General features: G+C 37.5%; 3 protein-coding genes across 6 annotated transcripts; 2 read left to right on the plus strand and 1 right to left on the minus strand.

Moving 5' to 3' along the window:
* Positions 1-431: 431 nt before the first annotated feature.
* On the minus strand, positions 432-3,955 carry LOC111790950 (rac-like GTP-binding protein 5). The gene is made up of 7 exons (XM_023672084.1): positions 3,478-3,955; positions 3,228-3,315; positions 2,104-2,213; positions 1,943-2,006; positions 1,417-1,481; positions 1,174-1,239; positions 432-789 (listed from the first exon to the last, which is right to left on the minus strand). The coding sequence occupies exons 1-7, from the start codon at positions 3,613-3,615 to the stop codon at positions 691-693; spliced, it is 630 nt and encodes a 209-aa protein (XP_023527852.1). The 5' UTR covers positions 3,616-3,955; the 3' UTR covers positions 432-690.
* Positions 3,956-4,562: 607 nt separating this feature from the next.
* Positions 4,563-10,624, plus strand: LOC111790949 (NADPH:adrenodoxin oxidoreductase, mitochondrial). Of its 4 annotated transcripts, none has more exons than XR_002814595.1 (15): positions 4,563-4,727; positions 4,857-5,033; positions 5,210-5,314; positions 6,221-6,334; positions 6,420-6,473; positions 6,704-6,820; positions 6,961-7,070; positions 7,145-7,218; positions 7,598-7,659; positions 7,902-8,100; positions 8,920-8,980; positions 9,184-9,251; positions 9,614-9,759; positions 9,855-10,383; positions 10,421-10,624. XR_002814595.1 is itself a non-coding variant. In XM_023672082.1 (14 exons), the coding sequence occupies exons 2-14, from the start codon at positions 4,917-4,919 to the stop codon at positions 10,089-10,091; spliced, it is 1,464 nt and encodes a 487-aa protein (XP_023527850.1). In that variant the 5' UTR covers positions 4,563-4,727; positions 4,857-4,916; the 3' UTR covers positions 10,092-10,624. The 4 variants fall into 4 exon arrangements, 1 of the variants encoding a protein (XP_023527850.1); XR_002814596.1 differs by having other exon boundaries at positions 4,563-4,722; XM_023672082.1 differs by having other exon boundaries at positions 9,855-10,624.
* A 639-nt stretch (positions 10,625-11,263) lies between these two features.
* Positions 11,264-13,376, plus strand: LOC111790932 (cytochrome c oxidase-assembly factor COX23, mitochondrial). Its single transcript, XM_023672066.1, has 3 exons — positions 11,264-11,425; positions 12,453-12,529; positions 13,040-13,376. Exons 1-3 carry the CDS (start codon positions 11,329-11,331, stop codon positions 13,085-13,087), a joined length of 222 nt encoding a protein of 73 aa, XP_023527834.1. The 5' UTR covers positions 11,264-11,328; the 3' UTR covers positions 13,088-13,376.
* The last annotated feature ends 227 nt before the right edge of the window (positions 13,377-13,603 follow it).

Raw genomic sequence — 13,603 nt, forward strand, 5'->3', positions numbered from 1 at the left:
ATACCTTCGAAAAGATATTAAATTCTAACATGATGAAACTCATTAAAAAATGGCCAACAAAAGAGAGAGATTCGATAGACAGATGTCAATGAAACTCGCTAAATTTTGTCAAAACTACTAATACGATCTCTTTAAACGTCGAGACTTGAAAACCAATGACTACAACATATTCCCTCAACCAAGGCATCAGTCGTTCAAATCTCCCACGACTAAAACAAACACAACCGTTAAAATACAATATCCTATCTCCCACGACCAATATAAACACAACCGTTAAAATACAATATTCTATCTCCCAATAACGAGTCATTCACTTTACTCAAAGTATGAGTTGACTATTTAATAGGATTATACCCTTAAAAAGATATTAAATTCGAAGAGGATGAAAATCACTAAAAAATGGCCAACAAAGGGGCAAGAGATTCGACAGGTAGATGCCAATGAAACTCGTTATCAAAACTATCAATGCAATCTCTTTCAGACGTCGAGACAAGAAAGTACAATAGGAGAAACCAATAACTAAAACACATCCCCTCAACCAAGACATCGCTCGTTCAAATCTCCCGAGAAACACAACCTTTAAAATAGACCCTATAAAGATCATAGAAGTTGTAACATACAAAGTAGTTTAATTAGAAGTGATATGGGAAGTTGAATAATAAATGAGGGAGGAGAGAGGCTTAAACATTCTCAGAGAAAATTGCAGGTTGGATGTTTTCTCTTTGGCCTCTTGGGTTTTGGAGGTTGAAGAACCACCTTCACTGCAGCATCAAACACAGCCTTTACATTCTGCATTTCAAGAACAAGGTTCACTTAGCTTGTCCCAATAAGCTCCTTCATGCAATCATGCACAATAAAAGTGGTCTTGTTGGCAGGGATATGGTGTTATAAAAAGATTATAGCTAAAATCTTGTTTTACTTATTGAATGGATCAAAAACCCGACAGATTATCTAAACCAGACCAACTATTTTTTGATCTCGAACTTTAGAAAATCGAACTAGCCAATACGTATAGTTCAACCAACTGAACTGATTTGGTTAGTTTCGTAGACTTCTTCGACTTCGACTTACACCCTTAGTTCTTGATTTTAGCACTTCCCAACAGTTCCAATGATAGCTGAACCAAGTTCTTTAATGTTTGTGCTTCTACATTAAGAGGTAATAATCACTAACCTGTTGTGTCTTTGAACTGCACTCGATGTATGCCACTGCTCCAATAAGCTTCTTTAGCTCCTCGCCCTGAAACAAAGATATTTTTGTACATTTCCTTTCCATAAAAACTTGGAATGGCAGAGAGAAAGCAATACATTCTATGACAGCCCAGTGTGAAAACCGACACTGTGTAAACGTCAAATGAGGACTAGCAGACACGAACACGAGATTCGAAAGGAAAATGAAATAGCTCCAAGTATTGACCTGTTTCGTCGATATTGTACACGCCCCAGGATAGTCCAAGAGGAATTGTTCATTGTCTCTCAGATCTGCCATCCCAAGTAACAGCATACGACTTTCAATCAGAACAATACCACAAACACAAAGAACAGATTTGTGGGGTAAGGGTGAGTGGGGGGCGAGTAGGAGCTTCAAGAATTATCTTCCCCTATAAATTACAGAACAACGAGAGATACACATTTTAGAGACACAAACAGGCATCATTTTACATAATACGAATATATCTATATCGTGTGGAGATCTAGTTTAACGCATCGACTTGTATGCAGAAGTCGTCGATCAAAAAGTTGATCTCTGATTACATGACATTGAAACAAACTTTTTTATACGATCGAGTCCCGGGAAAGTTCAAGAAATATTATTCCATTTGTGGACGTGTGTTCTTATACCAGCCACAAAAACAATCATCAGAAAAATTATGAGAATTTTACTTAAGAATGAAGGTATTGATAATTCAGGCAATGGAATTAAAGTTAAAGAAGAAAGGCACCTAGTTTGGTCCCTACAAGAATAATGGGCACTGATGGGGCATAATGCCTCAACTCTGGGATCCACTGCTCCAAAAGAAAAGGACATGAAGAAGAATCTAAATACCATAAGATTGAACCAAAATAATGAGCATTACAAAAATTGTAAAGGAAGTGAACTTACTTTCTTCGATATATTTTCAAAGCTGGCCCTGCTTATGAGCGAAAAGGCAAGAAGGAAAACATCAGCTCCTCTGTAACTCAAAGGTCTTAGCCTGCTATAATCTTCTTGACCTGTAAAGGGATCCTTTTATAACATTCATCCACCACTTTAAAATGGAATTTAGTGGGAATATCTTTTCATTGAAGATTGGAATACCCATTTTAAAATGAAATTTGAAGCCATAATAGTCTATCTAGCAAATATTGTCCGCTTTGACCCGTCACGTATCGCTGTCAGCTTCACGGTTCTAAAATGCGTCTGCTAGGGAGAGGTTTCCACACCCTTATAAGGAATGTTTCGTTCCCCTCTCCAACATATGTGGGTTCTCACAATCCACTTCCCCTAGTAGTCCAGTGTCTGGTTCTGATACCATTTGTAACAGCCCAAGCTCACCTCTAGCACATATTGTCATTTTTGGGCTTTCCCTTCTAGACTTCTCCTCAAGGTTTTATAACGCATCCACTATGGAGAGGGTATAGCCCTACTCCAACCAGTTCTTTGCACTGTCCGGTATTTGACTCTAATACCCTTTGTAATAGACCAAACCCACCGCTAGCAGATATTGTCCACGTTGGCCCCTTACATATCGCCATCGGCCTCACGATTTTAAAACGCATATGCTAGGGAGAAGTTTCCACACCCTTATAAGGAATGCTTCGTTCTCCTCTCCAAACGATGTGGGATCTTACTACTTGATAAAACTTGTTCAGACATTCATATCCTGCAGCTATTGATGACACATAAAGTTTCTTTCTACAACAAGAAAACTTGAACGATAATATATTAAAATATGTTGGTATAACTACCAATATAGTCCTGGTGATTATAGTTTGCGTCTAGTTTCAATTTGATCCTATGATCTTAAAGGCTTTCCTTGTCCTGTAATTTGGTTAAATCTCCTAGAACATCACTCCACTTCCCAGCTGTTAAGGTTTTCATACGTCATTGGAAGTGGCAAGTAGAGGCAATTAGCTTTAAGCTTACACATGAAAGTATCGAAATCTCAGAAAAGAAAATCCAACAATTTAACAACAAAACTGGATAAATGAAGCATGATTATCAGAAGCAGAGGAAAAATAAATTACCCGCAGTGTCCCAGAGACCTAAATTCACAGATTGGCCATTAACCAAAACATTGGCGCTGAAATTGTCGAAAACAGTAGGAACATAATCCTGCCAAAGCAAAACAGATCACCATGAAACCGAGAATTTCTTCTTTGAAAGCAACAAAATCGCAATTGCAGATAAGCCATGAAATCCAAGAAAACAACCGAAAATAGCAAAATCAAGAGTACGAATCAAACAGAACATGAGAGAAACAAGAGGAGTTCATACAGTCGGAAAAGTGTTGCTAGTGTAAGAAATGAGAAGGCAAGTCTTCCCAACGGCGCCATCTCCAACCGTCACGCACTTAATAAACTTCGTGGCCGCCGTCTGTGCACTTGCCGAAGCAGTGGCGGCGCCGCCGGCCATGGTCGACTGTTTTTTGGATAGAAAGTACAGATAATCTGAACTGAAACCTTAGAATCCGTTGCTTTTTTCTTCTCTTCCTTCAAGTTATGGGGATTGGAAGAAGAAGCGGAGGAGGAGGAGAAATTTGAGAGGAAAAAGTGAGAGGAAGGTTTGAAAAAAGGCTATGGCGAAGAAAAAGAAGGATTGATTGGTGAAATTGGGTTGAAATTGAGGTGTCAGAGAGGGGAAAAGGGGAAACAGAAGGCCCCCCACAGCGAGAAAGATGAATCATCGCAAGGGAATCAAAGAGCATCAATTCTGGAAGGAATTGAACGAGAGATTTTTGGAGAGTGGCCTTCTTTTCTTCCAGGTCCCATGCAGATACGCGCTTCTACAACGCACTGTCGCTATTTATTCAAAAATTAAAAAATTAAAAAAAAAAAAAATCAATCTTTCGCTCCCTTTTCATTAAATATAATAAAATTTATTGAATGATAAAAGTCTAGGAATGATCCTGAATTTATAAGTGACTAATACTAATTTCATTGGGAGTGAGTGAGGCATTTTGGGGAAGCCTAAAAAAAGCTACGAGAGCATATGCTCAAACTGGATAATATCATACCACTATGAAAAGTTGTGTCCTTTATTAAAAAAAAAAAAAAACTTTTAAATTTTTAAAATAATTTTAAAAATATTTTTACCATTAATTTTTTTTAATAGTTTGTTTCATGTCACACAATTTTATTAATACCCACTTTTAAAAATTTTTAAAAATACCTATAAAAATTTTAAAATAATATTAAATTTTTATTTTTTTTTTAATTTAAAAAAGATATACTAGGGATAATAATAATAATAAAAAGAAAAAATAAATACTAACTTAAAGAAATTGAAAATTGAATAAATAAATAACTATCCGTCACTACCGCCGGAAAGCTCGTTAGGGTTTTCTTATTTATTTAATTATTATTATTTTTTTTTTAATCTCTTTTTCAAAATGAATCTGTGAATTTCACTGCGTTGGCTCTGGAAGGACGCTGTTTAGTTCTTGCCTTTTTTTTTTTTCTTCAATGGATGAAAAGGAGTGAAACCAAGGAATTGCATAGAAACTTGTCGTTCAATGAGCTGGTAAGGTATTGATTTCTATTCAATCATTAATGCAATGGATGAATTTTAAGGCATCGGTATAAACCTGTGGAATTGAATATCTTGATCTTGAGTAATCAACCTTAGATTATTCAATCAGTTTCGTTTCGGTGCAGCGAAATGCAATCCAAGATTGTTCATACTGTTTTTGAGCTTTAAGCTTCTTGATACTGGAAATGGCATTATTCAGAGCTAGGGCGTTCTTATATAAAAGCTTTTCGACTTTTGCTACAAATACTACTCAAATTTGCGTAGTTGGGAGTGGACCTGCTGGGTTTTACACTGCTGAGAAGGCGAGTTCCTTTTTTTTTTACTATGTTGTGGATTATATTAATATATTGGCATTGATTTGAATAGCATGAGTTTATTATGTGTTTAATTTACTTCAAATTATGGAGAGTAATCGAGAAAATGGGCGTGTCTGGAAAATTGATCAAATTGATTGTTTATTTCTGAATTGCATCAATAGTTGTTGAAGGCGCTTCCCAATGCTCAAGTTGATATCATTGATCGTTTGCCAACTCCTTTTGGTTTAGTGCGCTCTGGTGTGGCACCTGATCACCCGGAAACAAAGGTGAGAAGCTTGCTTATTATTTCTTCTCTCTGCTGTCTAGATTTTGAAAGTGTAGCATAAATCGTATTTGCTAGGGAAGATAGTGTTGAGTTGATTTATAAGATATTGGGAAACCACTTAAGCTGTGAGATCCCACATCGGTTGGAGAGGGGAACGAATATTTTTTTATAAAGGTGTGGAAACCTCTCCCTAGACGACGCGTTTTAAAGACCTTGAGGGCAAGCCTAGAAAGGAAAGTCCAAAGATGACAATATCTGCTAGTAGTGGGCTTGGACGGTGAGAAATGGTATCAGAGCCAGACACCGGACGGTGTGCCAACTAGAACGCTGAGTTGGGGGTGGACACTTGGCGGTTTGCCAGCGAGGACGTTGGGTCCCGAAGGGGGGTGGACACCGGGCGGTGTGCCAGCGAGGACGCTAGACCCCAAAGAGGGGTGGATTGTGAGATCCCACATCAGTTGGAGAGGGGAACAAAACATTTTTATAAGGGTGTGAAAACTTGTTTCAAAAACTTTGAGGACAAACTCAGAAGGAAAAGCCCAAAGAGGACAATATCGGCTTGCGGTGGACTTGGGCTGATACATAAGCTTTCAAAATTCCTTCTATACGTTTTTCTTGTTCTGTTTTGCTTGTGCAGGATGTAACTTCAGTTGGAATTGGTAGGTACTTATCTCATGATATTTGAGCTTGCATGTTTGGCAGTTGGTGCTAGCTGCGGGCGTATGTTCACCGAAATATGAACATTTGTAATAGAAAGTTTTAGGAAATTTGCAAAGCGTAAACTAATCACAATGGCCCCACTAACATTCCTTTTACTTGTTTTGAAAAAGATTTTGAAGTAATGGATTATTTGGGTTTTGAAAATACTTCTCCTACTTGAGCTCAGTTTATTTAAATCTTGCAACAGATTGTGATCAATCAATTTACACGGGTTGCACAGCAACAAAGGTGTTCATTCTTTGGTAATATCAAGCTTGGATCTTCCATTTCATTGTTGGATCTCCGCGAGCTGTATCATGCGGTTAGTTTTAGGCTTTAGACACGACGTTGTCATGCTACCAGCAGCGTATTTCTTATTTTCTCAATGGTTATTGTTACTTTATTAGGTTGTCCTAGCATATGGAGCAGAAAGTGATAGAACTCTCAAGATTCCTGGAGAAGTAAGTTTAGTTAAAACTGTACTAGAATTTGCACTTCTAGTTTACTGCCTCCGGGTGGATTCTTCGGCATCGTTCATACTGCCTAGCTTCAAAAATTTTCGATCATNTTTTTTTTTTTTTTTTTTTTTTTTTTTTTATTCTCTTTTCTGAATCATTGACAGTACTGCAACTACTTATTCACAAGTCTTTTAGTTCCATACATTGACTTTGGATGTCATATCCATCTATAGGATTTGTCTGGCATACACTCAGCCAGAGAATTTGTTTGGTGGTACAATGGGCACCCAGATTGCAGAAACCTAAATCCTGATGTAAAGGCCACTGATACAGCTGTAATCCTTGGCCAGGTAACTTCAGGCCATTCTCTTCTAAATTCATATGAATAAAAAGTTTTGTCAATAAATATCTAGCCTTTACCATGATGTGGGAAGAAACAAGAAGCTTTCAAGATAGGTCAAACAACGATTGAAATTTCTACTACATCCAGGGAAATGTAGCTCTAGATGTTGCACGCATCCTTTTGCGGCCACCACCAGAATTGGCAACCACAGATATTGCTAGTCACGCGTTGGAGGCTTTGCAGGAGAGCGCTATAAGGTTCGTTTTTTTGAGTTCATCATAGCATTAAGATTAAAGCTATTGTCTTCTTATTTTAATTATTGCTCGTGTAGGAAAGTGTTTTTGGTTGGAAGACGTGGACCAGTTCAAGCAGCTTGTACAGCTAAAGAGCTACGTGAAGTCCTTGGTATTCCTCAATCCTCAACCTCCTTAAAATTGACTTCAATGTTCTAGAAATGTTCTTGTACCTTGTCAATTGAGATGAGAATGAGTTCTAAGTAGAAAATTGCTTTTATTTATCAAGTTTAACCTGTGTTTGAGTTACTCATATCTCTATAATGTTGTGGTGACTACTCTCTACTTTCTTCATAGGTTTGTGCATGTAATATTATTATATTGTAAAAAGAACTGTGATATAGATGAGAGGACTACGGAGTCTATCGGCTTAATCTGTATACTTTTTGCTTGATTATGCTACAAAAGAGTTCTCATACCTTTTGATTCTTGCATTTTGTGTTCAAACCATAACCGATGATGTCACTAGTTGTTGAATTTCATCACTGCAGGTATTAAAAACTTGCACATTCACATACATGAAGCTGATCTTGTCAAGAGCCCAACAGATGAGGTATAGTTCAACTGAAGTTATCTCTACATTAACTAATGAGAAACTCTGGTGACTGTTTAAAAGGAAATATGAATAGTCTTTTAGTTCTTTATCTCTTAAGGTAATGACGCAGTTGGCTAGTGCATAGGTCTCATTGCTTAATAGTGATCCTGAAATTTGAGATTTTCCCCAATCGCACTTTCAAATAGACATTCTGTTGTCTTATCAACATCATCCTTGTGTTAATACTATCATTTGAAAAGGAAGAGGTGAAAAACAGTCGAATACAGAGGAGAGTTTATGAGTTGCTTGCTAAGGCTGCTGCTTCTGGACCTCCCCATTCTGGCGCAGGTCGACGTGAACTGCATTTTGTTTTCTTCCGCAAACCAGAAAAGTTTCTGAGTTCAGTAGACAAAAAAGGCCATGTTGCTGGTGTTCGATTTGAGAAGACAGTTCTTGAAGGTAAAGTATCTATGTCCTATTTCTTACGTCTCCTAAATAGATGCATTCCACGTATGTGAGTGTGAGATCCCACATCGATTGGAGAGGAGAACGATGCATTCCTCCTTATAAGGGTGTGGAAACTTTGAGGGAAAGCCCAGAAGGGAAAGCCCAAAGAGGAAAATATCTACTAGCGGTGGGCTTGAGTTGTTATAAATAGTATCAGAGACCGGCAGGTGTGCCAGCAAGGACGCTGGGCTCCAAGGAAGGTGGATTGTGAGATCCCACATCGATTGGAGAGGAGAACGAAGCATTTCTTATAAGGGTGGGGAAACCTCTCCTTAGCAGACGCGTTTTAAAACCTTGAGGGAAAGCCCAAAGAGGACAATATCTCCTAGCGGTATGCTTGGGTTGTTATAAATAGTATCAGAACCAGGCACCGGGCGGTGTGCCAGCGAGGACGCTGAGCCCCCAATGGGAGTGGATTGTGAGATCTCACATCGGTTGGAGAGGAGAATGAAACATTCCTTATAAGGGTGTGGAAACCTCTCCCTAGCATACGTGTTTTAAAACCTCGAGGGAAAGTCCAGAAGGGAAAGCCCGAAGAAGACAATATTTGCTAGCGGTAGCCTACCTAAATTCTGAGAACTCATTTTTGAAGATTTGTACTAATGTCATCAAAGTCAGTGTTATGAAATAGAAATCCAATTTATTTTCGCTCATTATCCTTCATTTTCTCTCATTACTGAAAATACTTACATTCCTCCACAATGACATGCATCCTAGCATGCCCTAGTATGTCCTCGTGCGACTAGTTACTTATTCGCTTTTATTCTGTAGGTTCTAGCCCTGGAAAGCAGATAGCTAGAGGTACTGGGGAGTTTGAAGACCTTGAATGCCAGTAATTCCTTCTTAAGTTAAAATTTTCCTTTTCATTTCTTTTTGGCAACAAGATTTACATCAGAAAATATATTTTGGTTTTCATTTCACTAGGTCATATAACTGTTCATCAGAATATTTCTGTGAGATGATGAATATTAATTTATATTTTCTTGTTGTAATAGAATAAGCTCATCTAGTTTGAATTGCTTGAATTTTGTATAGGATGGTGCTAAAGAGCATAGGTTACAAATCAGTGCCAATAGATGGATTGCCCTTTGATCATCTGAAAGGTATGAGATTAAGACTTCCTCGAGATCTTACATGTCAATGTCATATTCGATTCATTTTTACGATGTACTCGAGAATAATCATAAGAAACCATGGATTGAACGAATCCAACAAACTCTTCTTATGTGAGATCCCACGTCGGTTGGGGAGGAAAACGAACACTCTTTATAAGGGTGTAGAAACCTCCCCCTAGCAGACGCGTTTTAAAGTCTTGAGGGGAAGCCTAAAAGAGAAAGTCCAAAGAGGACAATATCTGCTAGCGGAGGACTTAGGCCGTTACATCTCATGTCTCATTTATGCACTCAAGCTGCCATGGAAAAACTTGTTCTCTAGTGTTTTCCTTGGCTGATAGTTCCATTTTCAGGAATCGTACCGAACGTTAGAGGTCGAGTTGTAAGCAATATGTCTGGAGATTCCATCCAACTTGAGGAAGGATTATATGTATGTGGGTGGTTGAAAAGAGGACCAACTGGAATTATTGCAACAAATCTCTATTGTGCTGAAGAAACCGTGAGTATTTGAATCCTCCTTGAGTAAGCAACATAAGCCGATATACACAGTATGTTTATGCTTAAAATTTTAACCATAATCATTTGATTCCTCAGGTTGCAAGCATATGTGAAGACCTCGATAAAAGAGCATCGTCGTTTTCCTTTTCTTGCTCACCGAAGCCCGGGAGAGAAGGTCTCATACGAGCATTAGACGATCAAAATGTAAGAGTTGTACCGTTTAGCGCATGGGAAAAAATAGACTCCGCTGAAACGAGGCTTGGGAGTCTAAAGAACAAACCCAGGGAAAAGCTTACCACTTGGGAGGAGCTACTGAAGGTGGCCATGGAATGAGTATCTTCATGAAGCTCGAGGGCCGCCTTCATACCTAGCTATTTCGCGTCTTCGTTTCACTTCTACTCTCGGAACAACCTATTTTATCGCACTCACCCCCGAGCGCAAAGCTATTTCGTTTCATATCTTGCTTTCATATCCTAACATTGAACACTCGAATGAGTAGTTTACTTTGCTCGAAATGTGGGTTTGTTTTGCTAGTATGCAGATGGAATTGACTTCCATTGAAGAGGTCAACAATAAAAGAGGCTATACATTATTTTTGGGGAGCTAGAAAAGATGGAAGTAAGTCATTCTTCAGCTGTAAAGACACTTAAACTGAGCTCAAAATCCATTTGGTTTCACTGCAAAGTGTAAATCATCTTGCCCTTCATCTTCATCCACTTATTTATTCATTTTAGAGAAGAATTTGGCTTGTACACGTGTCGTCTTTTGATAGGTATATGCATGAAATTATCTCAAACTTGGCCTATGGAGGTTATCCGTTATCTGACATAATTTCTTCAAGGAATTACATGTTACTGTTTTTGTTTGTTTGTTGCTTCAAGGAATTACATGAAAATTGTATCTTATAATATTACTTGCTTAAATTTAAATTTTGAAAAATAAAGTACAATTGAAAAATGATGAGCCCAAGCCCATTAGGCCCAACTAGGCCTAAGGGAGGTCGAGAAAACGTTTGACTAAGTTGAAGAGCCTGGATGACAACTTAATACGAAAGGAAAGTCTCGAAGCTGACCGGTGTCGACTTACGACACTGTCCTTGAGACTAAGTTGAAGAGCGTGGACGACAACTTAATACAAAAGGGAAGTCTCAAAGCTGACCAATGTTGAGTTAGAGGGTCGAAACTTGTCTTTAAGACTAAGTTGAGGAGCCTAGACGACAACTTAATATGAAAGAAAAGTCTCGAAGCCGACCAATGTCGAGTTAGATAGTTGAAACCTGACTGAACCGAACATATGACTTGATACCTATATTGGATAGCTAAAATGTACAAGTAAAAAAATCCAACTCTCATTAGAGGTATACCATTTTTGCTATGAAATTAAGCTGCTTGCTTTATAGGGAATTAGAAACTGAATGGGTCGGGTCGGGTCGGGTTGGAAAACCGATTCACCCTCTCGATACAATTACGTATAAAATGAGATTGATTCTCTTTCTTTCTCATCGGAATTTCACGCAGCCATTTCAACCGACCTCCAGTTTCCGCCGAGAGAAAGAGCGAGCTTTTCAGCCATGGCTTCCACTTCCAGGGATCCGTCTCCGCCGTACCCCAGTGCTGCTAGAATTTCTGATTCTCCTTGTTTTCTTCAGTACAGTGCTTCCCTGAAATGTAGGTTCTCTCTTATATTCCCCCTCCGCCTGTTCTCATTTTTCGTTATTGTATGATTCGCCATTTGGACTTCTTCTACTGGTGCGCTTGACAATGATTGCGTGCTTTGCATCAATTTTTTCAGTTTTTGTTCTGGATGGTTAAGCTTGCGAATTTGTTGTTGTCGATGATCGTGCAAACTCTAATTTCTTGGCGATTCTCTATGCTCTATTAGTTGATTAATTGGTTAGCCTGATTTAGTTCCATTTCTAGGGATACTATTTCCATCCACTTTAGGTCAATTAATTAAGAGTTAGCAAATTCAATGCATTAGTGATCGGACGACAATCTTAAAGAAAAAAAATAGGGTTTACCAGGATTTTGAAGCTTTTACTAGGATTTTGAAGCCGAAAGATCTTAATCCCCCGTTCCATAGGGCCAAGTTCTTATTTAAAATTTCAAAGTAGGAATTACTTAGTTGGATGGTTCTTCTGCTCCAAAACTTATTTAGTTGTCATTCAACATCAACAATCCAATGCAATTTCATTGTTTGGCTCATTCTTATAGCTGTATTTATAAGATAGTTTTTACTTTTTGGAGATACCTCTGTATTTGTTTTGATTTAGGATTAAGGATAATACCACATGAAACAGAATAATTTTTTAAGAGATGTTTAATGCAGAAGCCTCGAGCTGCAACTTAAGCCAAGGATAAATCTTTTAAACCTCAAGGCTTATGCATTCTTTTCCAGAGCTTCAAGACTGTATTTACAGATTGTTTCCAGAAAACATGTATAATTGGTACTGGCTGATAAATCGTGTGTAAAGTGAAATTTAAATTTGAATTCGTAAATGAGTACTATCATTATTGATCATGATAAAGTGAAACTTAATCCTTGGTGTTTATAAATCATCCAATGAGAAGTTGGTGTTTAGATTACTAATTTTGTAGATTAGGAATTTTATTCTACTTCCTCTAATTTAGACTTTATGTCAGAGAACATTTTGAACTTCTTATCAGAGAAAGTCTCCTTTTCCAAATGCTATAGGTCTTGAAGAACATAGCTCAGAGAGGAGCAAATGTCAAGAACATTTTGATGTTTACAAGGAATGCAAGAAAAAAGAGGTATTTTCTTTTCTTAGTTATCACATGAAATTAGAGTGGAGGAACGTTTTGTGATGTGTGAAACAGTTACTGAAAGCATATGCTCAATATTTATGGGAATTTTCGTCTTGGGGTCTGCTCATTTGCTTGTGACGTTAATGGATAAAGGAAATTTAAATATCCTTATTCCATTTGGACATCATTAGACGACCTACACACAATGTTTGTCATTGAGTTAATCATGTGCTCAATATGATTTTGGTCATTACAGTTTAAAAAGTTCTATTTGGATTTTTCAAGTTTTAGTAATTTATGTATCATATATTATATCCTAGTTAAAATCTGTAACGAGAGAGTGACCCAACTCATTTTTTTTTTTTTTTAAAGGTTTAGTAAATATAATAATGTTTCATAGGCTGTCATTTACTTGTTTGGTTGGTGTGTAGCATCATGCACCTTTCTTTTTTTGTAAGACATAGCTTCTGTTTTTGAAGTTTCTAAATGGAACGAGTTCTGTCTCCTTCTTTGCAGCGGGAAGCTCGATTGGAACGCAACAAGAAAAGGTCTTTCTTCTCATGAAGAAATCATCTTGAGGCATATTTCTTGATGTTGAAGTATGTAAGTTTAATATGTTGTGCCGTCTACACACGTTTATAACCTTTTTGTAGCAGTTAGATTTATATAGTGCCTCGTTGAGCCAATGCCTTAGACTGTATTGCCCATTTGCTATTGGACGTCTATTAATAAAAGATGCATCTTCATATTCAATCATCTCGTTCATTGTAAAAGTGTAGTAATCTGTGAACATTGATGATCGATCCTTTTTATCTAAAAGTGATAGTGAGAATTAAGACAGCCTTTTAAGGTATTTGTAATTTTTATTATAATTGAGGAGTATTCCCACCCTTTTCTAAGAGGGCATTTTTAATTAAAAAAAACACAAGGTCTAATTCAGTGAAATAAGATACATTTTTTATATAATTTTTATTTGAGTTTTATTTGGTAGGCTATTGATGAAATAGTTTATTTTGTGACTTAGGAACATATTTGTGTGTGTGAATCATACTTACATTTGGTGAAAATTTTAACTTCAGA

Source organism: Cucurbita pepo, chromosome LG03, assembly GCF_002806865.2.
Source record: "Cucurbita pepo subsp. pepo cultivar mu-cu-16 chromosome LG03, ASM280686v2, whole genome shotgun sequence".
NCBI classification, from domain to species: domain Eukaryota; kingdom Viridiplantae; phylum Streptophyta; class Magnoliopsida; order Cucurbitales; family Cucurbitaceae; genus Cucurbita; species Cucurbita pepo.